Source organism: Fistularia commersonii, chromosome 20, assembly GCF_037954325.1.
Source record: "Fistularia commersonii isolate RoL2024-O1a breed Wild chromosome 20, RoL_Fcom_v1.0, whole genome shotgun sequence".
NCBI classification, from domain to species: domain Eukaryota; kingdom Metazoa; phylum Chordata; class Actinopteri; order Syngnathiformes; family Fistulariidae; genus Fistularia; species Fistularia commersonii.
In genome coordinates, this window is record NC_141303.1 from 6,637,657 (window position 1) to 6,660,519 (window position 22,863).

General features: G+C 40.6%; 1 protein-coding gene and 1 long non-coding RNA gene across 3 annotated transcripts in view; one reads left to right on the forward strand and one right to left on the reverse strand.

Moving 5' to 3' along the window:
- Positions 1 to 1,625: 1,625 nt before the first annotated feature.
- On the reverse strand, positions 1,626 to 3,030 carry LOC147222738 (uncharacterized). Its single transcript, XR_015107704.1, has 3 exons — positions 2,934 to 3,030; positions 2,330 to 2,441; positions 1,626 to 1,988 (listed from the first exon to the last, which is right to left on the reverse strand). It is a non-coding gene; the product is annotated as an uncharacterized LOC147222738 (long non-coding RNA).
- A 111-nt stretch (positions 3,031 to 3,141) lies between these two features.
- bmf2 (BCL2 modifying factor 2) overlaps positions 3,142 to 22,863 on the forward strand; it is a 36,885-nt gene continuing 17,163 nt past the window's right edge. Inside the window, exons 1-4 of one of the 2 annotated variants that reach the window (XM_086167543.1) lie at positions 3,142 to 3,279; positions 5,931 to 6,176; positions 7,367 to 7,584; positions 11,074 to 15,198. In XM_086167543.1, the coding sequence (XP_086023669.1) occupies positions 5,954 to 6,176; positions 7,367 to 7,584; positions 11,074 to 11,190 (558 nt within the window). In that variant the 5' untranslated portion in view covers positions 3,142 to 3,279; positions 5,931 to 5,953 and the 3' untranslated portion in view covers positions 11,191 to 15,198. Of the gene's footprint in view, positions 3,280 to 5,930; positions 6,177 to 7,366; positions 7,585 to 11,073; positions 15,199 to 22,863 lie in introns of those variants that run through there. The other variant, XM_086167544.1, reaches the window with a different exon arrangement.

A 22,863-nucleotide genomic window follows, 5' to 3' on the forward strand; every position in this document is an offset into this window, starting at 1 on the left:
GTAGGGGGAGGAGGGCAGAAGCAGACAGAGGTTTCCATTAACCTGTAAGAATCTGGCATCTCTGGCATGTCATTTCACAGTCAATTTATGTGAAAAGATTCTTTCCAAAGCAGAGATTTATGTCAATGATGAAATTTTAAAAAGTGACGAGGACCATAAAATTGAGATGTGAAAGTGTATTCGGGGTGCGAAGCACAAATAATAATTTTCATTATTTGGCAGCGGATCAGATTGAAGATTGAAGACAAAGTACTTGGACGTGAGGGACCATTAAGGAGGAAGCCTGAAGGCGAATTGTATCATTATGCAGTGAACTTTGAAAATGTTTATCATTCAGAGTCTTATCACCTTTGCTGCCAGCACACAGTCAGAAATAACTCATTGCAGAGAATTTGTGACTGTCTCACTTGGGAGCCTTGCTTAGATAAAAATGGGCTGGGACATTTTGTTTGCCACTGCACCTGACACATTAGAAGCCCTTGAAGTTTTAGTTTAGATGACAAGTTGTGAGTTCAGCGCCAACACAAAGGCTGCTTTCCTTTCTTTAAAGGGGTTGAAGCGGAGCACTTGAAAGTGAAGACAGCAAATGACTGTAAGAAGTGTATGAGATTGCACAATGCAAGATGTTTCTGAATTGCTAGTGCTGACAGCGCATCATGTTTTGGACCTTGTGAAAAAGGGGGAAAAAATTAGATATGCAATACAAATATGGCTCTGTCTTCAGATGATAATATGACTTCTCTAAGCTGGAATTGAACTGATGAAAATCCACTTGACATCCCAACGTCCACTGGTCATACTGTAATTGACTTTGGTTGAAAATGCCCAGTTTTGAATCAATTTCAGGTTCTGATGAGAACAACTGGAAATTTTTCATGGGTGGTTAATATATTTATTTGATCATTTGTTTGTCAAAACATTCACAGAGTAGTCTAATCCCCACCTGAAATGTTCTTTCTATCAAAGACGCTCAAAATTTGTAATTATCACATCAAACCGGAGCAAAACTGATGATTATACCTGTAGGAGACAATTTGCAAATTGATTTTTCTTTGTTATTCTCTGAATGTGTGCTACTTAATGTTGTACTGTCTTTAACAGTAACTATCACTATCATCATGACTGATATTTACAGATAAAAAGATATAAGGTACTAATGTACATGTAGAGCTGCCTTTTAGATTTAACTCTATTCCAACATAATAAGGCTGAAATGAACTCTATAAACAACAAGTGAACTAAAAATGAATCTTAGGTCTTCTTTTAACATTTCAAGAATTTCACTTTCTATGGCACAGATATTGCTAAAGGTATTTGATACTAGTTTAATACTACTTTGACCATGATGGTGTTTTTATGTGGTTGTAGTCAAGCTGTGGTCTGTGGCAAAATAGCTGAAATTAAGCTTTTTGCCACTGCGATATGCATTCAGACAATAACAGCCTTGCAGCTGCTTACAAACCTGAAAAAGAAAGAAAGTAGGAAAGAGCGGAAAAAAAATGCCTCCTACTGATCTTTTCTCCCAAATTTTGGGTGGGGTCCCTTTCCCTTCAGGAGCGAAGAGGAGGGCGTTATCAGGCAGCGGTTAAACAAGCTCAGCCAGGCAGGGGTTGTTTGCTGGCTCAACGGAAGCTGCTGCTAAACTGTGCTCTGGACTTTCTGTGGAAAGTTGAGAAAATCACACTTCACATGTTGGCAGCTGCACAACAAAGGAGTGGGACAGTGTGAAAACATAACATCCTGTTCAGGCTGACCAAAGTGCATCTGCTTTCATCGAGAAATTGTCTCCTGGGAAAAATCTGACTCACACTATAGATCAAATATTCTTCCTGGCTGTTTTGCACCCAGTAACCTCTTTAACAGATCAGGCTCTTCTTTGCTGCATTATTCGTCTTCCTCTTTCGAGTGATGCCATGTGTGGGCGGGCCCCGGCCCTGCAATAAGGGTCACCAGCGGAGGCTGCTGTTTATTCCACTGTCACTGTACATCTGTCAGAGGGAGAAATCATGTTCAACAATGGATGCCTGTAGGGGTTGAACTGGAAATGGCTTAATACGTGTTTAAATGCCAAGAAAATTTGGATCTTTTTGTGTTTTTACCTGCCACGATAAGTGATGGTATTCTTGTACAAATGGCAATAAAAATGGCAAAATACCTCATTCAATAATTAAAATGACAATTGTATTAACTGAGGAAGCGCCTAGAGATGTCGATGCACGTTTCCTGTGGTTGAAAACAGTTGGGGTGATTTTATTTATAATTTTGCATCTGTGACAATGTATAATTAATTTACATAATGGTTTAAGTGGTAGCGACACAACCGAAATACCTTTGGAAAATGGACTTCAACAATGCACCAATTTGCATTGCTTTGGTTTTTTTTTCTATAATGTTACATCCGCAGTCCCTCATAGAGCATGGCGTAATGGGTCCTTTGCAAGCTGGGGACAATGACAATTGTGAATCTATTTGTTGCCTTGACAGTACACGACTAATCCTCAAATCGACCTCAGCAATTGGGTGGGTGCGACCACTCTATCCAGCAGCAGCTCCCAATCAGCTGAGCTGAGCCCAGAAAGCAGTCACATGTCTTTGTGGGTTTGTGTTTTTTTTCCCCCTCCACGTGTCATGATATACGAAGCAGAAGGCGGGACCAAAACAAAGCCTCTGATTGGTCGACTGTGTGTCACCAGCTTGTGTTGGCGAGGAGGACTGTTTTCTTAAAGGGCCACACACAATATGTTTACCTTAACAACAATACGCCGTCCTGATAGCGTGCAAATGTGGGGAAAAGTGTGACTTCTCTATTCGAAATTCTATACATCGTCGAATAATTGATGATTTTAGCGAGCGATTTCATTGTATCTGGGTTAATTTTCTTATCCAAAACATACGGTTGACTCCACGCTAACATTCAAATCCACGCGCCCTACCGTTCACCTCGTTCTATGCATACTGTGAATTAGCTCGTCTTCCAAGTTAAATCCGTATTTATTCTCCCCCCGATCTGCCGCATTTGCATACTGTTCCATGCAAAGAGTGACCTCCCCTCCTCCCCCCGTAGTGTTCAGAAGGGGTGGGTCCCGGCCGTTTGGGCGGGCCGTTTACAGCCAAAAAAAAAAAAAACAACTCCGCTCAAGTCAGCAAACATCCGTGAGCGGCTGCGAAGCGAACAGGGATCCGGAGCCATCTAGCCTGGCCCCGCCTGGAAACACAGATCAATTAACCGGCTAGTTGTCAAGATACCACCCATCAGAACGGAACGCGATTTTGCTGGCGGTGAGTGTTTTTTCTCTTTTGCTTGCATTTTAATTTTCAAAAAATGCGTTAAAACGATGGAGATCGCACCAGTGCGTCTCTTGACTGTCGGTGGGCATTTGTCAACAAGAGCGCTGGGCGGCCGGGGCATGCCCGGGCAGAGCCGCCGAGAGCGGGATATCGGAGCGCGGGCACATCTCGCCGGGTACTTCACGGCGGGGCTTTCCTGCTTCATTTCCCCCCTGTCCTCCGTCCCCGGCTACTCGTCGATGTCGTTGTGAATAAAACAGTTAGGATTCGTACTATCCGGCCGCCGCCGCGCTGTCCGAGTGTTTTCCTCGTCCACGGCACGATTCTGCCGGATAATACGCTTAATAATACGAATAATATTTTTACTCCATTTCGCTTTTTTATTTTCGCTACACTTGCGAATCAATACGAGTGAGTGAGCGATCGGATTTTTTTTCAATAAATCTCTTTATTTGTTTTTGCGCTTTTTGTTTGTTTGTTTTGTTTTGTGTAGGGGGGTTGTATTGAAAGTGCCGATGGACGGTGACGCGGGTGAGTAATATGAGGTTAATAACCGCTTCGCTCTATGAGCTCCCAGTGTCACTTCAGTGAAGATCGAGAGGGGGAAAACATTCGGTAAACCGCTCCGGATATCCATTCCATCTCCGTTATTTAACTCGCATCGTGTGAAGCGGTGGGTGGGGGATGTTTCAACCACCTGTTTGTTGACGTTGTCTTCAGCTTTGAGCTCCCCGGTCTCGGCGTATTTACGCGCCGATCCGCCCTCGGCATTGTGCGTCCGAGGCGTCCCTGAATCCAACGCCATCCCGATTTCTCTCCCACCGCATCAAATAATCCGTCGTTAGATATGTCTTAACATATTTTTTTTGTATTCATATATCACTATCAATGAATCCGAACTCTTAAAACACCCGCAACAACTAAATAGAATTCTCTAGATCGTCCAAAACCTATCGATAAATGCATCGGAAACTCTTCTGGCCCCTTTTCTCCAATGTCCCCAGTGCCGACTGGGGACATTGGAGCTCACCTTGCGTGCACCCACAGGGCGGAGGAGAGCCCAGTGCACAGACGGTGCAGCAGAGGGAGCTCCTCTCTGCTTTGCAGCCCTGAGTCTGACCAGCGCGGTGGTTGTTGACAGGCCTCCCCCAGCCGCCTGGGGCCATGTGTGTGTCTCTGTGTTTGTTTTTCATGTGTCTGACACTGAGGGGTTGTTGCCAGTCCGCATTTGACTGCCAGTGGAAATTCAAGACCCAGCTCACTCAGCCAGGGACACACCACAAGTACATGATGGATCCCGGCGAAACTTGCCGCGTACTTGCCAGTTGAATAACGCCGCTGTGTTGTGTTTAATATCAAGAAAAGCAAAATTCATTGTAGACAGATTTGACTGTTGGCGCAATGCACGCTACAGGGCAGTTGTTTGCTTAACTGTAATCCAGATAGATAATCAGATAGTGTTTTCCATTTGCTGCTCAAAACATTTGGTTTCCTCCTTTGGCTCCACATGATATCATGACATCATGTAAAGTGACACCTCGCACAGTACCTGTGTATCCAGTTTCATCTTGCATTTGTTTTGTCTATCCATTTGTGTTAAATCACATGACAAAAGGAAATGACATATACCCTTGACGAAAAGACGGTACAGTGGATTAGACAGTGGATCGCGGCCAACAAGGAAGAGAGTGCAAGTGTTTGGTTCACTTGGCACGGTTAGGGAACGAGTGAAACTCATTATCTCCCTCATAAAAACGACTGCTGCACGCAGCACGTGACAATGTAGCCAGAACTTTGGCTTCACTGCTGCGTTTCTCTTTTTTTTCTTCTTTTTTTTTCCTTTCCTTTTTCTGTATGTGTGCTCAGAGTGTGTTCAGGCAGCTATCCAGTGACTGTGCTCTCGAGGGTGAGTGAGAACTAGTAGCGTGGATCTCATTGTTGAGCAGTAGGAACTGGCTGGAGGAACTTAATCCCTCCACTGCTCTGCGACACCCTGTTTGAGATAAAGGTAATTCTGGTTGGGGGGGGGGGGCAACCGTGCGGATGGATATTTGGATTGGCAGTCAAATTAAAATTTGGCATTTTATCAGGAACAGCTTGGCAAGTTCTGCTGCAGGATGGTGGCAGATCTGGCGCAGCAATTTTTGCCGCCCACTTGGTCCTCCTACACAGGGTGTTTCCATGCATTTAGCTCCTGTTGTCGCTTATTACTATATTATGAAAGAGATTAGTGCTTCGGCTACAACAGATTTCTTTTGTGTCTATTTACTTTCACAGCAGGGATTTACATTCATAGCTGTACACTTAAACAATTCGTCTATGCCTGTTTGGTTTCAATATAACCTACCGCAGCATAAGCCTCTTACTCTGCATTTTGGTGACTAACGATTTATTTTCATTTAACATTGATACAATGAGACAGTTTTTTTTTTTCATCTGCCGAAGGGCAAAGTTGCGATTGATGGCAATTTTTGTTTTGTCTTAAAACAAATCAGAATCTAATTAACCACAAAGCCACATTTCCTGAGTGCTTTCATATGAATTAAACACAGTCATGCAAATGCATTTTTGCAGTTACACTGCCGAGACACTTTGGATTCCCTCTCTGATGTTTCCATCTTGTGTTTCCGTATTCTCTGCAGGGGGTTTACCGCTGAGGCGTCGGATGGATGATGAGGAGGAGGACATGTCTTGGCCCATCTCTCAGCTCTGGGGAACGTCCTTTCGGGACGTCAAATACGAGGACCGAGCCACACAGATTGAATCCCAACAGGCCCTTTCCTCCGTCACAGCTGCCGAGGCCACTTCACAGAGTCACAACAACAACACCATCAACATCAACACGCTGCCCTGCAGTTTTCACCGGCAGCCCCACATACCCTTCTCTGGTAAGACGGGGGTTAAAATTGAGCAATACTCATAATTTATGGCTAAAGATAATGTATAATTTCAGCTTTTGTAAGGGGTCATTTTTTTCCTATGTAGTAGATCCAAATTCCCCCAAACATAGATGGCCACACCTTTTTGTTTGTGTGTTTGTTGTTAAGAATTGACAAAAGTCAGGCCGTTTTAAATTACTTCAGCAAAACACGACAAGTTGAGAAATACCTCATCGTTACACGCACATTGATAAGTTTAGAGACAAACCTCTTGAATGAACCTCTTACCTCATATCGACACTTATCTCTAATTCAAAATAATAGAATTTACCCCAATGTAATCAATGCAGGATTTGTGGCGCTGTAATTTTCTCTTTTACGTTATTAAGTTTCAGTTAAGTTTTGCTGAAGAGACCGATCATTTCTCACATGCATAGGTGCACATAGGTACATGCCCCACTTAATAAATCCTTTCGGCTTTAGTTCAATAGTGTTCTCCGATTCCTAATCAAATCAGTGTGACATCACCCTAATTTAATTGGACCAATTTTGAAGCAGAGGGTTGTTGTTGTTTTTTCGTTGACTCAGTATCAGTTTGTGAGAAGTATTGTTCCAGGTTTAAAGTTATCAATACAGAAACACCACTCACTGTTATTACCCTGTCGTCCATTCTAATCTAACAAGTAATGGATGTCATGCACTTGGCTCCTTACCATTATCTCTCCCTCAGCACAGGCCTGCATGCTGTGTTTCTTTTGAGTTGTTGTGACCATTTGTGAGTAAGAATAGCGTGGGCATTCTGCACATGATGACATAAAAAATTGTTTTGCTTCCAAGTGGCATGACTGCAGAAGCACATGCTAGAGGCGAGAGTAAACTCGGTGACACAAGCCTCCCAAGATGAGGGAGCTCACAAAGGCATTTGCTGATTTAATAATGTGTTTGAATTTTCAACCTACAAACATTTACCCTTATTCATTTGTGTGCCTTGTACTTTTGACAAATAATTTCAGTAGTGTTGAAAAGTACACTAGATACTCTTTATTTGCTTAGTTACAGTCGTGTCTGAGACACTAACAATAGATCATAGTTTCTGCTTCTTTCAAGATTTTGATTTCTACCGCAGTCATCATAGCACACCAAAGAACCTCTCAGTATTCTTGACAACCAACTGAAGAGGCTTGATACTTTCCTTTTAGGCAACGCTGGATTACGCTCACATTTTCCTGCTCAGTTTGAACCTATGGAGGACCGGGGAGAGAGGCAAATGCAAGAGGAGGAGGAGGAGGGGAGAGACGCAGAAGATGACAGGATGGCAGAAAGGCCCGGGGAGCCGGCAGGTGTGAGCATTGAGGCACAAATTGGCCGAAAACTTCGGGAAATCGGAGACAAGTTCCACCAGGATCACATTGAACTGGTAAGCCTCTGTACTAGGGAGTGAAGTAGGTCCTTATGTGACCACTAAGGCAAAAGAGAGCAGTCATAGAGCTTGTATGTACATGCAGGCACAGAAAGCACAAGTGGTATCATGCTGCTTTTAAAAATACTTGAATTTTATTGTGCTTCGGTTGCAGGTCATACAGTGTTTGTTCGTGTGAGTGTGCATCCACCGTAGTGTATTTTTAATATGCTGTTGAAGTAAATGAAATAAAATTAGGCATCGTGTCTGACAAGAATTTATTCATATGTAAAGCCCATTTGACCCACGAAAGGGATAATTGGAAATTAGCCTGAGTGCAAAAGCTTGCAGCTAGACCGAGATTCTTTTTTTAGTTCTTGTTTATTTGTTGGATAAAGAAAAAACTCTTTGGCCTTGTCATGAAGCAGAATTTTAATCTGCAGAGGCACAGCAACCAACCACACATCGACCATGTGCCCTTCTTAAATCTGTCAAACTCAAGCATCAGATATGACTGGCAAGAATCTAAGGAGCAAATACTATAGACCGAACCCTCTTATATATTTAGCCCTTTCTTCTGTTCGGCTGACCTTTCAGAAGCTTAGCCTCTGAGCAGAAACACTGAAGCAACTCTTGAGTAGCTCACTTGTTTATTATTTCCTCTTGACCTTTAGTGTGTGAATCTCTCAAAAAAAGTGTTGATTATGATTTTCCCCTATACTTCTAAATGGGATGTATATGTGTGTGTGAACATGTATGCATTATGTTTTAAAAAGCACCTAAATAGATTTAAGCTGTGGATATGTTTTTTTCTCCTTACAAATAGATTATAAAATATATCAAAAAACTACTTGCTTCAAGTGGATAAAAAGTTAATTCCTCACTTGGATCATTCTTAAACTACTTTGTGTCAATATGGTGGTAGATAATAACTTTAAAAGACATTTGCCAAATGGGGACAACCACATAGGATAAAAATAGCCCCAAATATCAAAAGGATTTTTTTTATTTGGCCTTATGGTCAGGTTCAACTTTATCTTTTAAATCATTGTAAAAGTAAACCTGAAACCGAGAAGGCAAAGGACAAAAAATAAATGAGTGAAATTTATGTCCTCCTATTCTTTCTATTATTGAAGTGTCATTTAATTTATAAAACCATCTTCCTTTGTACTTCTTTATCCTTTCCTAGGACTTGACAAGTTTTGCATATGAATTGTTCTTTTTATTTAACAGTTCATGTAAAGCACAAAAACCGGGGCATGGGGATGATGTAATGATAAATGCAGAGTCTCATTCTTGCAAAAGCTCCCAGGGGACTATTTAAGCAGATATCCCCTCTGTAGTTCATGGTCTGCAGTTAATTGGATGCGTCAGGAAAAAAAACCCACATTCAAGTATGTCATGGAATTGTTCCACAGGATTGCAGATGTCCATAGACTTATAAGCAACAGCATGTACTGGGAAAGGGGACAGTGTACACACTTCAGGTCATTGAGGTCACAAGGAAGAAAAATGCCGGCTATGAATTAGCATCTGTCCTTAACATCTCGCCCTAAACCTTGGTGTTTTAATAGAATTATCGTAGGGGATGCATCAAGTTTCACGTGAGCCACTGACAGTCTTGTCTAGAGATCTGTGCCGTCGACAAGGTGTGGTTGTTGTTTGGCTTAACAGTAGACTGAGTGGTTAAAGGAGACTTAGAGCCGAGACACAAAATGGGAAAGAAAAGGGAAAACAGAAAACAAAAAGCTAGACTGAAATATGTAATTAGATCCTAACAAAGACTGCATAAAAAATTGGGAGAAAGCAGGTGTGATCAATGTGTCTGTCACGCAGGAGAGTGTGTCTGGGTAGACTCAGCCGGCTGTTTATATGCGCATCTAAAAATAGAGTGTGACTCACGCTTATAGACACAGCCAGTAACATGACGGCTACCCACAATACCTCAGTTGTCCTGCTGACTGCCTGCGCGCGTGTGTGTGTGTGTGTTTTGTTTGAGTTTGGGTTTGCATGTGTAGCAGTGACAGAGAGATAAGAGAACATTTTCTTTTTTGTCTCTAAGGTGCTCGAGTCGGCTTTATCCCGCCGCATCTGATACTTTAGGAATATTCCAAAGGGAGAATAATGACAAGTGATCCTCTATGATATCCAGCCACTTCTATACTGTCTGCACTTCTAATGTTTGGGTTTTGTTTTTTGCTCGCTCTTCCAAGCAGAAGTTGCTGGTGCAGGTTAATGAGTTTATTTGGTGTTGACTGTATTTGTGAAATGAATCGCTACTGTCATTTTTGATGACATTTGTTTTTTTGCAAAGTAGGCCATCCAATTACAATTCTTTTCTTTTTTTTTTGGGGGGGGGGGGGGGGGGGGGGATACTCTGTTGGCTCAATTATTGAAATGAATTGACCTACATAGGGCAAACAAAAATATCAACCACACCCCACTTTCAACGCAAATCAGGGATTTTTTTTTTCTAATGAGCCTAATGTGTAATAAACCAGACTTGTGTTTAAGCATACTCAGGAGCGTAGAATTAAGGCAATTACGGACAATTAGGGTAAAGTCTAGCCGTGCTTTTTCAATTCCGTTTCAACCTGCTAGTTCTGTATCAAATAGCCCGTAGCGGGCTGATTGCCAAGCTTGTAGAGACCTTGATGGAGGGAGCCACTGCGAGAGAGATTATAACTAGAATGCTTATGCAACTGGCTGCAATACTTTAGCACGGCTGTTCAGAAAGCCAGTGGGAGCAGCACAGAATCATGAGATGAGGAGGTGGAGGGAGGGAATCTCTGGATGCACCAAGAACCCCTTCATGTTATCCGTTGTCCATGAGGGGTGAATACCCCAACAGGAACCGACGGCGGTCTCCCCTGGCTTCTCCATGAAGAGGGCAGTTGAACTTTGCTTTATTATCATAATTATGTCAATGGGTTTTTCCGAAAGTCATTAAATGATGATGATTTCTTAAAGTCATGAACAATTATAAAAACACCAAACGTGTTTTCTGAAAGGTTTGGTCTTTGAGCTTCTTGTTTCGGGAGATACAGGGGGAAATGTCTGAGGGAGGCAGACTAATGTGATATCGCTTGGATGAGTGACCGCTCTCCTGGGTCAGACAGTGTTTATTTCTCTTATGTCCATGACGTTCTCCATTCTCCATACTCTGTCTGTAAACAATAAGAGAGTCCTTGCATCAGCCACATTCAGCAGTGCTATCAGACATTCGTGTCACAGACATGTTTGCTAGACACAAGCTAATGTTTTGGAAACACCCAGTCGCCTTGGTCATATGGTTTCAGCTGAAAGTACTTGTCACATTTCTGGAAACAGCGAAAAAAAAAAAAAAGACAGCCATCTGTGATGTGACTGAGCAGCAGGGGGGTTAAAGATAGAAGCACTCTTTTTTTTTTTTTTACTCATAATTCCATCTGGAAATTATTTAGCTATAAACCGGCCCGCGCCCTCCTTGATGCTAATTTCATGTGTCCTCTTCTTGTCTTCTTACAGTACATGAGGCACCAGAGACAAAACCTGCCTGCCTGGATGCGCCTTACTCTGGCCCTGTTTGGCTTTCTGTTTCCAAGGCAGGCTCTGATCCCCCGTCTGAGAGGAGAGCAGAGATGAAGGGACCTGTCGCCGGTCCCGTCCTCGGCCCTTGTTTCCCCTCTCAGAGTCAAGGGACCAGACTTATAGAGATGGCACTGTAAGATGGAACACGGGTTTGGATTTTGTTTTGTAAGATGAAGATGACACTGGTCACCGCTGGACGGAGGCTGATGGCATTTTTTTGGTTGTTTTTTTTTTTTTTTTTCTTTCTTTTTTTGCCTGTCCAAGGAGAAGCCATTGAGTTTGAAGAGATATTTTCTAAATATTTGTAAGATGACCTATTTTGTACAGTAAACTGCTCTTTTTTGGTATTTCAAGTCTTGAAGGACCTCCATCAGTCCAGGGAATGCCTTATTCTCTCCTGCCACAGTCTAACTCTTTCCATCAAGGAAATCATAAGAAAGAGGTTGGAGATTAAGCCACTTTTTTGGCACCAAACTGTGGATGTGGACATTTCTGTGCTGACGTCACTGACATAAAACCTTGAGGACTCAAGCCACATTTCTTATTTATTTTCTGAAAATCACAATAAGCCCTGTACCTATCCTTTACTGTTCCACACTGGCTGATTTGAAGATGGTTCTTAGTGGCAGTTCTGCACGCCGGGGCTGCACCGCTTCAGTTTTGAATGCATTAATTTACCAACCTCCACTGCAGACATTCGGATATAACATCAACCCGTTCCTATATTCTTAGAACATCCATTGATGTCTCCAACTCCACAACCACTCTTGTCGCATAACGACCCATTGCATAGCTCTTAGTCCAGTTGATGCTTACACACACGCGCACACATTAACACTTGAATTTGGGTTTACTGAAGAGGGCAAACGGGACAAGGCATGTCACTGTAAGTGTGATTGTTCTATCAATTGGTGATCATGTCTTAGTCGTAGCGTGTGTGTACTTTTCCCAAAAAAACGCAGTGATTTTTAAACCAAATGAGCACAAACACGATCGAACAAGTCTCACTTGTGCGATGACAAGTCAGGGAAGTGGAAACAATCAGACAGCTGAAAAGATTTAGCACTTATTTCCTTTTCTAAAGCTTTTCAGGAGTTTGACAATCACACCTTTGCCCTTTGCTGCAATGTGAGTCACCGCTGAGATAGGATGAAATCAATATGATATCAGACTCGTTGGGTTAAGCAATATCCAAGCCAGTAGAAGGAATTAAAAATCACGTTTGCAAGCTTGACATCCAGAGAAGGACACTTTCGCAAAGCAAGTTCTCAATGCATTACACCGCGTAAAATATATCTCTTTACCACATTGCTCGAGATATACTTCGGGTTCAAGTTACAGAGATGCATATTTATTTTGTTTGACTCCAGCTGTATCTAAATGTATGAAATATCTAACCTCTCATTGAAGTGCTTTCTTTTCATCACGCTGCCAGTTTTTCACTCAGCTTCACTGGCAACTCGTGGCATTTTATACGTACAAGTTTGACCACTGCCACATTTGTGCAGCATCTCGCAATGACACAGCCACTGATTTTCAATGACTGATAGATAAGATTTGAAATTCCTAAGTAGATGTATTATTTCAGTCTATTGTAGATTCTGAACTTTTGAAGACACTGATGGGTTTTATTCTGACTTTTTGTTTTTCCTCAGGGAGTAGTTAACAAACATGTTGATTACCTGATGCTTCCTATGAGCTCAGTTGGTTAAAAATCTGCCGCTATTGGCAGAGTGAGCAGTGAAAGGACTTTGAGCGACGCAGTAGACAGTGTCAAATAAGCAGAGGGGTTTTATTAGGCGCTGTCTGGCGAGAGGAACTTTCAGACAAAGGAACTACTATAATTTTCCTCGATTAGAGTTCTCACTCCTTACATGCTCAGAAATGGTTTTAGGTCCCTCGTCAATCTCAGTACTCACCAAGCCGAAAAGAAACCGAAATTTCAGGAAATTGGTCGAACGCGAACCCGTGTGTCCTGTACATACGCCATGTCGACAGCAACATTGGTTACAAATAGCAGGAAGTCCTTGAAAGGACCGACTTCTTTGGGAAACGATAAGAGTTGTAGTTCCTTTAAAAAAAGCTCCTCAAACTTTATAGCAAATGCCTATTATTACCCACCATCAACATGGAAGTGTGTTACAATTTGGAACCCTTGCCTACAAGAATAGCCAAACCAAAAGTTTGTTTCCTGCAAACACTGAACGCTGAGCCAATCCAGGTAGTCTTCTGTCCAAAGTCTCGGTCTCACTCTCTTTAACCAAACATTATTTTTTAACTACCCCCTGTCCTTATTAAGAACAAGTTTCATTTTGTTAAGTTTCTTTGAGATAATTTATTCTAATTTATTTTATGTATATTTGCTCATTGCTACTGTATAGATGCTATCTCAGTATGTACAGTCTTTTTCTCCTCAATTATTGATGTGCATTCAGTTGTGTTTTTAATGCCTGTGTGGGGGGTTAGGTTGGATAAAAGCCATGTGCCTCGTGCGTTCTCACATGTGATGTGAGTCTACACAAATCACGGGAGCAACAGACAATCAAATATACAAAATGTGCCTTGCGAATACCAGAACTGCCGCATCATTATGAGCGTTTGGCAAAATTATCCAAAGTTACTGCTTGTGTGTCACTTAGGCTCAGTCAGATCAGCAGAATCAGATATATGCAGTATATATATTTATATTTTAAAAGAATAAGTATATTGGCACAATCAGTACAGCATCTTTGTTGTAAGGTTTTGGAAAAAAAAAAAACAAGCAAATAAAGCGAAATCCACTGTTTTGATTCTTCACATCAGCTCGCGAGGCACATGCTTAACCTCTGACATCTCAGCACAAATGGCAAGTTTCACCACCCAAAAGAATCTACTCAGAATTAGAAATGACTGTTTGCAATCAATGTGCACTGTATATTTTTTTTTTTTTATTATTATTTTTTCAAACTTGTATACTGTATTTTGTGGGCCTCTCTTTCTACTCCTGTGCAGAACCTCCCCCCTCTAGATTATGGAAACTTTTTGAGATCCGTAATATGCTGGATCGGCCTAGCTAGTCTGGGTTTTTGTGCTTTATAATCTGCAATCTAGCAGGGCTGTGGATTTACATTTGAAGGAGGAATGAGCCACCACGGTGCCCAGTATTATTTGTACGTCAGTTGGGTTGAACAGCCATTCTATGGGCGTGGTGTTGATCTGAGCCATTACCAGCCACTGCTGCAACCCTCGACACAAGTGAATCATTTTCTATGTTCAACCTTCAGTGTCTTTAATATCAAATTACTTCAATTTTTTTTTAAATATCCAAGAAAGAGTGAATCTTTACTGTCAAGTGCTGTGATTTGGTGTTTTTATACATTGGACATGGATTTGACAGCTATTATGGCTACCTTTCTAAAAAAAAAAAATGTAATGAAAAATTTCCATAACTTTTTGTAAGAAAACTATGAATTACAATGGATTTTTGCTTTTTTTCTATGATGGCTTTTTTCATTGTTGTGGCATTTTTTTAAATTTTGGATATTGACAAGTCTGCTGTGTCACTCTCAGTTCAAGGGCTTTTTTTCAATATATGTAAGTGGAGTAAAAATGCATGTCCAACATTCCTGAAAAAATCTGTATCTTAAGGGTTTGAATGTAATCTTAATGGAGTGATAAAACCACAATATCTCTGTTAATACATGAACTGAACAGTGGAACTTCTCTCAGACTCCTGCGTCGTATGCGCAGGACGTTTGTATTGTCTTCACATTGCTTTCTTTAAGTTCAGAGTGGTCTCAAGGATTTCACATTCACGTGTCCTTTTTGAAGTGAGACCCAGTCCAGATGTAGCAGTTTTTATTCAGACATCGGCTGTGTTATCTTTGGGACTGCTCTCTGTTCTCTGCAGTTCTCAAACAGCGCAGAACATGGAGGAAACGGAGGACGGGGGATGTTTATTCTTTTTTTCTAGTGCAATATGCTGTACATAAGAGCTTAGCTCTCAAGAATCTCTCTTAATTTTTGTTGTTAAATGGGTACTTTGCTGTTTTTTTTCATTAAAACTTTATGGAAAATTAAAAAGCTTGTGTCTCATTTTATTTATTTCGAATGAAATCAATATTCATTCAAATTGTCGTTTATCTAGGGGGCATGCGGTTTGTAGAGGTAATGTAGGGTTTGAACAGGGAGTGTTCTTTTTGAGAGATTCCATTCTCTTTAAGTGTAAAATAGAATTTACGATTAAATTAAGGTACTAATGTTGCCTGTCGTAAAAGCTGGTACACTACCGCAACTACTACACAGAGGCAGTAGTTGCATTATGAAATCTAAAAACACTGCCGAGGCAAAGACAAGGTCAGCAATGCCTGTAATTGGTTATCCAAGCTACATTAGATGCTTGCAATCAAACATAACACCATTTGATCACATGCAGTCAGAGGACAGGGGTGTGATGAATCAGGAAAGGACAAGATATGAGCAGTAACACCCAGTCACTTCATTGTAAGGGACATGTTGTCAGTAGTCTTTGGTTTTGCCCATTAAAACAGTAACCACTGTTTTCCATTTTTTTCCAACTGAAACGGTCGGTAACATTTTTCAGATTTCCCATCGTTGAGCTCCGACAATGTGACAGTAGGCTGTCAAAAGGTGTAAACAAAGAATCTTGTGTTTTAAGATTAAAAGACCTCACTTTTGATGTAATTACACATCATTAGCCTTTTGCCATTACATTGATTGCAAACAGCCCCTGACTCGTCCCCAAGACATCGGTTATTTAACATCATTAAACCTGCCTCGAATGTTAATTTAGCATTAACAGGGGTGTCACTTCTCAAAGCCTGAAAGCAGCGGCGCACAGAATGATTGTTTTTTTAGATGCAGTGCACTCTGAGGAGTAATGTGCAACATTGTCAGCATTGGGTAAGGTTGCGATTAAAAGCTGTTTGTTACTTTCTAATGCAAATACTGCATGCAGGACACTTCACGATTGCTTTGTCTGGGTTGTAGTCTAACTCGTTAAGTTAATGCAAATTTAAAACACATAAAAAGAGCCAACAGAAATTATCCATATATTGGTACAATATAAATAAGCAAATTCATTTGTAATAGAAACACAAAACCATGATACTCTGAAAGATAGAGCCTATGAATTGCATGAAAGAAAACAAAGTAGTAATGTGAGTATTAAACCCTGTTACTTCATCAACAACACAAACACCTACTCAAAGTGTTACTCATTTTTGCTGCACTGAGTTACTGGTGTGATCTCATGCAAGTGCTTTGCTCAGACAGAGGACGCAAGAGGAGTTCACAGGAGTCTGTGGGGGTATGTTGGATTTTTTTTTTAAAAAGTGAAGAATTCTGTTAAATATCCTTTTGCGAACATCATGAAAATGTCAACGCATTGCAGTTCTTATTTTAGGTTGATATTGCAATGTTTCAAATCTAGTTGCAGCTGTCACCTTAGGGGTATTTTCTTGTTGTTAGTACTCATACAGCCTGCACATGCTTGTTTATGGTTGCAAACCGTGCATTATGGTAAGTGAGAGCTGCTGTTTGAACACAGACAAAACATAAATCAGTCGTAGACTGGACGCCTGCAGGTTTCAAGCACAACACACTATCTAAGAACACTGTGACTAACTTCGGATTTGAACCTCATTCACATATAATGCCATGTTGTTTGCACTCTGAGAGGGTACAAGAGAGTACACCACATTGGATCTAATGGGATACTTACGTGTTTTCATTTTCAATTCTAATTTCAGAGTCAATAAGCCATTCAAAAAGCCCCTTCCCCCCCGTGTGTTCTTGGCAAAATCTCAATGTGAATCTTGCATGCTGTTATGCACAACATGAGTTATTTTCATCCTCATAATGGTTTGAAGGGAACAGCAGACCTCTGACCAGACAGCAATATATCTCTCTGTGTTGATTTAATTACCATCCTAGAACCACTGCGCAGTATATGAATGCTTAAATCCCACAATACAAAGCTAACATCCACAGGCTTTAGGCATGGGGCCTTTAACCAGCACAACCATCAGAGTATTCCCCAATCGCAAACTTCGACTGAAAGCCTTGTCCCCTGGGACTGCTGGTAAATACAGACAAGTGAACATTTGTGAGTGGTGTGTGTCCTCAGGGAGGAAAAAAAGTAGGGATGGGAGGTGTGTGTGTGTGTGTGTGTGTGTGTGTGTGTGTGTGTGTGTGTGTGTGTGTGTGTGTGTGTGTGTGTGTGTGTTGAGAGAAAGGCTGCTTGGCTCAGCAATTTTTTCACACACAACTAACAAAGGCTTCCCTGTTCTCCTGGTCAGTCACTTACGGAGACGCCCCTCATGATATCCCAGTGCCTATCTCAAGGGTCACGCCTCAACTTCAACAGCAAGAGAAGCTCCAGCCCCTGAGTATCTTTGTTTTTGTTTGATGGTGTTGCCTTTCCATGCTGTGCAAATTAACCCTGCGGTATCTGGATCCCGCATCGTAAAAGGAGTAATGATAATATAGAGTTTTTCAGATCCCATCTGACAAAGTTTGGATGCACACCCCTATAGTTTACCATTTTGTCTAGCCAGGTTCCTGGCAGGATAATGTTATTTTTATCCTGGAAAACCAAAAGCTGACCTAGAGAAACCTACTGGCATTTTCTAATAGAGTCATCCACTTTAAAAAAGATTGGTAGATAGATAGATAGATAGATAGATAGATAGATAGATAGATAGATAGATAGATAGATAGATAGATAGATAGATAGATAGATAGATAGATAGATAGATAGATAGATAGATAGATAGATAGATAGATAGATAGATAGATAGATAGATAGATAGATAGATAGATAGATAGATAGATAGATAGACCTTCAGAAGACACTCCAATATCATAATAGTCTTTTCTAAGGATTCATTATTTTTGGACTCTGGGAAAGAGGGAAAAACAGTCAAATTTCCCCAAGTACCGCATCACTGAACTGCCTCTTTAATCAAATCACACACATTTGTGCAATTCCACATGGTGTCCTTTTGATAACTAATGTAATAACAAATGGATGAGTCTTTCAATAGCATTCACTCACGTGAGGCTGCTTGGAGCCTTCCACTTTAGAAGCCCATGGCGAGCAGTAAACAACTTACAATGCCTGCCAGGTTTATGAATCTGCAGGGCAATCTTATGAGATATATTGCAGAGTGATGACATTTCAATTACCACTTTCTGGAAGCGCTTTGTGTTTGCCAGTGGCTGCTAGACAAACAGGTCAGGGGAGAGATTATCTTCCTGTCAGCAACACAGAAGTAAGTAATCCCTGATCCCACAAGTTTCACCCACTAAACACGTACATGGTGTTTTTGATGCATACATGAATGATAACAAATCTGCTTGGGGTTTCTAAGGCCAAAATATGCAGAATGGTGCTAATTGTAATATGCAATCTGATTTGAAATAACAGTAAAAAAGGTAGGCATATCAGACAGGAAATAGCAAAATAGTCAGTGTGCCAGCAGTGTGCCGACAAAACAGCTGTAGCTTAATGCTGGGCTTACATCTAAAGACGAAAGATTTTGAAAAGACTCCAAGCACACCAGCTCACATATGACTATTTTTATAGTCTTAAGCCATAGTGTTGTCTTTACATTGAGACTAGGCTGAGAATGAGATTTTCCAAAGATTGAGGGTCTCACATTGAAAGACTTTGCAAAGATTTTGAAAACTTCAACTAGATTTTTTCAGTATTTTTTTGTTACTATGCAATGTTTTCATCAGGTATTTGCTGACGCTCTGCTATTTCAGTCCAATAATCAGAATCAGAATCAGAGAAACTTTACTTGGCCCCAAGGGGGAATCGCAGGACACGAAGGGTAGCATAGCAACCCAGAGCAATGATCTATAAATATATTGAAATAAATATAAATAAATGAAATAAAGGTAAAATAAAAATTACATTAAAATAAAGTAAAGTAACACCAACATCAATAAGGCGGCTTAAAATATATCATTATTATTATCGCTTTTGCTGCTCCACTCGGTCGTTATACAGTGGAAAGTTGACGTCATCCAAGGTGGGCCGTTCTGCCCTCAGCTCCACCATGCGCTCCCCTTTTTTTGACGCTCCATAATGATTGGAACCCCCTTCGCCGTCCCTGTTCATCAATACCGCAATCAAATCCCATCTGCGCTGCCAAGATCACCCTGATGATTGTTTGCCCACCAGGTTTTCCTTTTACAGTTTTGTTGGAGCTCATCTATTGGTTCTTGATTCAGTCATATGGTGATATAACGCTAAGACCTGCGTAAGCCCAAAAAATAGGAAAAGACTGAGCAAGGTCTATGCTAAGACTTAAAATTACCAGTTTACACTCAACGACTGCGACTTCCACTACAACTCTAAAGATGTCCAAACAATTTTCTTATGACTGCCAGTTTTAAGTCTGCCACTTGAAAATCATTGGGTGTAAGCCTGGCATTAGAAAGGTTCTGCAGAAAGCCTGACTTCCTCCAAACACTCACAGACTTGTCTCTGCTCTGTAAGGCATGTAAGTTACACTGACATCCCGACCAATACCTGTGTTTTGGAGGTGCCTGTTTTACACTTACTGGACTTTTCTAATTGAGGATAAACAGTGTCATCAATCGACGGCCAGTAAAGTCAGTTCAATAGTTCCGAACTGACCACCAACCCATCAATGCCACTACCCTGGATGGACCTTATAATGAACACTGATATAATGTCATTTTAGTAGCGAGTGAAAGTTTTATCCCCACTTGAGATCATGGATTAAGGTGGGTTAAAACAATAATTTCATCAACATTTGGTAGGTGACATAGACAACAATGGTTGAATTGACCTCAGTTTGAACTGCAGTATCCAGTTGTAACTTCTGGTCCTTTTTGGCAATTTTTTTTTCAGATGAAGCACTTGTCCTGTACATCAACGTTTCAAATTTCTCAAAAAAAAATTCAGACACATTACATGACAACAAGTTTAAAAGTGCAACACTTAATAATAAAAATGTTGGTTATAAGAGAGATAAAGGTGAAATATTCAGTTGAAAGCAATGGATTGGAAGTGACAAACATTGATTTGGAATACGTAATAATAGCCCTCCTCATTTGTTCCTCATTATGACATCCTGAACTCAAAACAATGCCATATCAAAAATAATAGCTTCATGAATTTCTTGGATAAAAAAAAAGTGCTGGTAATGAAATCTGTGGAGTTGTAAAAAAAAAAAAAAACAGGAGATTTAAGAATCTTGTTTGAAGACATACAGTCAACGGGCGGCTGTTCCAACACAAAGTATCTGTTTCCTAATTGCAAATGTTGTTGCCCGCTGACGTCATTGTATTTTTGAGCCACTCCTTGGATCAATCCATGTTATGGTACTAATTTTTTTTAAACTTTGGCTTTACAATCTCCTGCATGACCAACTGAAACAATAAAAAAAAAACTATTTTTAGAGAAACTTGCACACACCATCACTGCTGGCCAAATGTTTATCACAACAAAAATAAAGTTTCCTTTTCCATGAGTAACAGCTTCTTGGATGGCAGTTTTAACAAATTGATCCTCAGCTACCTGGCTCCACTCAGACTGAGTCACGCCGCCTTCACTTTACAACCACAGCTCTGTTAGACTCACCGTACCACTAAATAAGGGTGGGAGCCAGTCCATGTCCTTGGGTAATAAAAGTTAAATGCAGCCCATGAGTTAAGACAAGCCCCCAGGCAGAGTTGGTGCAGCGAGTGACCACTATTGTCTGTATCACTGACTGGGAGGGGAAGGCTATACCACTGAGATGATGAGTGGGCAAATGTTGTCTAATTCAAGACAGATGAGTCCCAGAGCTCTGCAGCTTTCTGTTCAACCCCAAGCCAGAATGGAACATCCAAGATAGACTTATGATAATGGATTCATTTTATTTTTTCAGATCTCTACTTAAAATCTGAATTTTGTTTCTGTTGATATGAACAGACTCCCACTAGTAAACCACGGTGAGGCTGTTTGCCAGAACTCTAAGTATTCCTACTCAGCTTCTGTTGCGTCTCTAAAGCAGATGATCTATATCTCCACATATTTCTGTTTGTCTGGTTTTCGTTCAAATTGACGCATGGAGGGTTTTATTTTTATCATTAGAATTCTGCAGTGGAAAAAAAAAAAAACTTGTTTATGATATTCTGGCATTTGGATGTGGGCCAGACTGTGATGATTATGTTTGTTGACTGTGCAAACAACCATGAACGCTTCCAGAAACCTGAGTTGGTGGCAGTATCAGTTTACACAGTGACATAATGATTTCGTGACACGACGTCTTGCGTGTCACGAACACGTGTGATGTGTATCTTGTGTGAAGTGCAATACAAAAACAGTATCCTGGCAGAATTCTTTGTTGATTCTTATTTGACAAACAGCAGTTACATGAGGTGTTTACACAAAATGATTATCGGCAAATGATGAACATTTTCCTAGATTCTGTGACATTTTCAAGCTGTCACATGATATTGACACAAAATGTCCTCATTGGAGCACTTATGGGAACAGTGACATTCCCAAATGGGAGTTTCATATGGCGTATATGCAGAAAAGTACTCCAAATACACCCTATACAGATATTACTTCAGAGATAACAAAGAGATATAAATATCTTCATGGTGCATCTGGGGACTGTTACATATGTGTGTATATGTACTTAATGAAGCAGGACAAATGAAACTATCCCTTGCTCTCTGGGTTACCATTTGCTTGTAATTTCAAGAGATATTATTTTACATTCTACCAAGCTTCCTGTCTCACAAATACATCGGCAATCTTATAACCAAAAAAAACACTTGATAATTATATATATGATTATATATAGCTATATACATATTATAATCATTAACATATATAGGTGTCAAAATCCTTTGCGAGCAGAGGTATATATATATTGTTCTTTTTTCATATGAGATTCAGCCTGAAGCTAGAGAGAGGTTTGACAATTACAACATTCTCAATAATTTGCTTAGAATTATGCACGGCTTGGATTGATTCAATGTTCGAGATTGATTGAGTTATGGATTTCGCATTTTCTGGCTCATGCAGCAATTGCTAATTTTAATCAATCCCTCCTTGAGCTGGTGGAAAATTGGTCACAATAGTACAAGCATTATTGGTAGCGTTAACTACCCGCGTTGCTCATGCCGTGTACAGAGCCATTGTCGCACCTTTTTTCCATCACTATCAAGGGTCAAACTTAATCTGTGATCTTTCCTGTGCAGCAAAAACAGAACAATGATGGCATATTGTCTACTGTCCTTTGTCCCTCCCCTTGATCTCTATGAGACTGTCAGCGCCTCACCTGCTGAGTAACACATTTCACTTTTGTTTTGGGAAATAACCAACTAACCAACCAAAGGTAACTGATATCTTTTTTTCAGTATAAATTAAAAATGCCCAATCGCCTAAGCTGTTGCTGGCAAACCAAACAGGTGGAATTTTTAACAGCACTGGTAAACGACCACGGAGAATAATGTTTTGTCTATGTTTGAAGGCAGCCACCAGTCGAGCCGCAGTTAATTCAAGATATGTAATTTATTGTTTAACTTATATGATTGTCTAAGCAATGAGACAGCAATTATTCTGTAAACTGCCATCCTGCAGATGTTGAATGTAATGAATCATATTTATGTAGCTTTAAACATACTCTTTCCCCGTACATTCCTTTATAAACACTGATAAAACAAAATATCTTGGCTCGAGAAGGGTTCTCC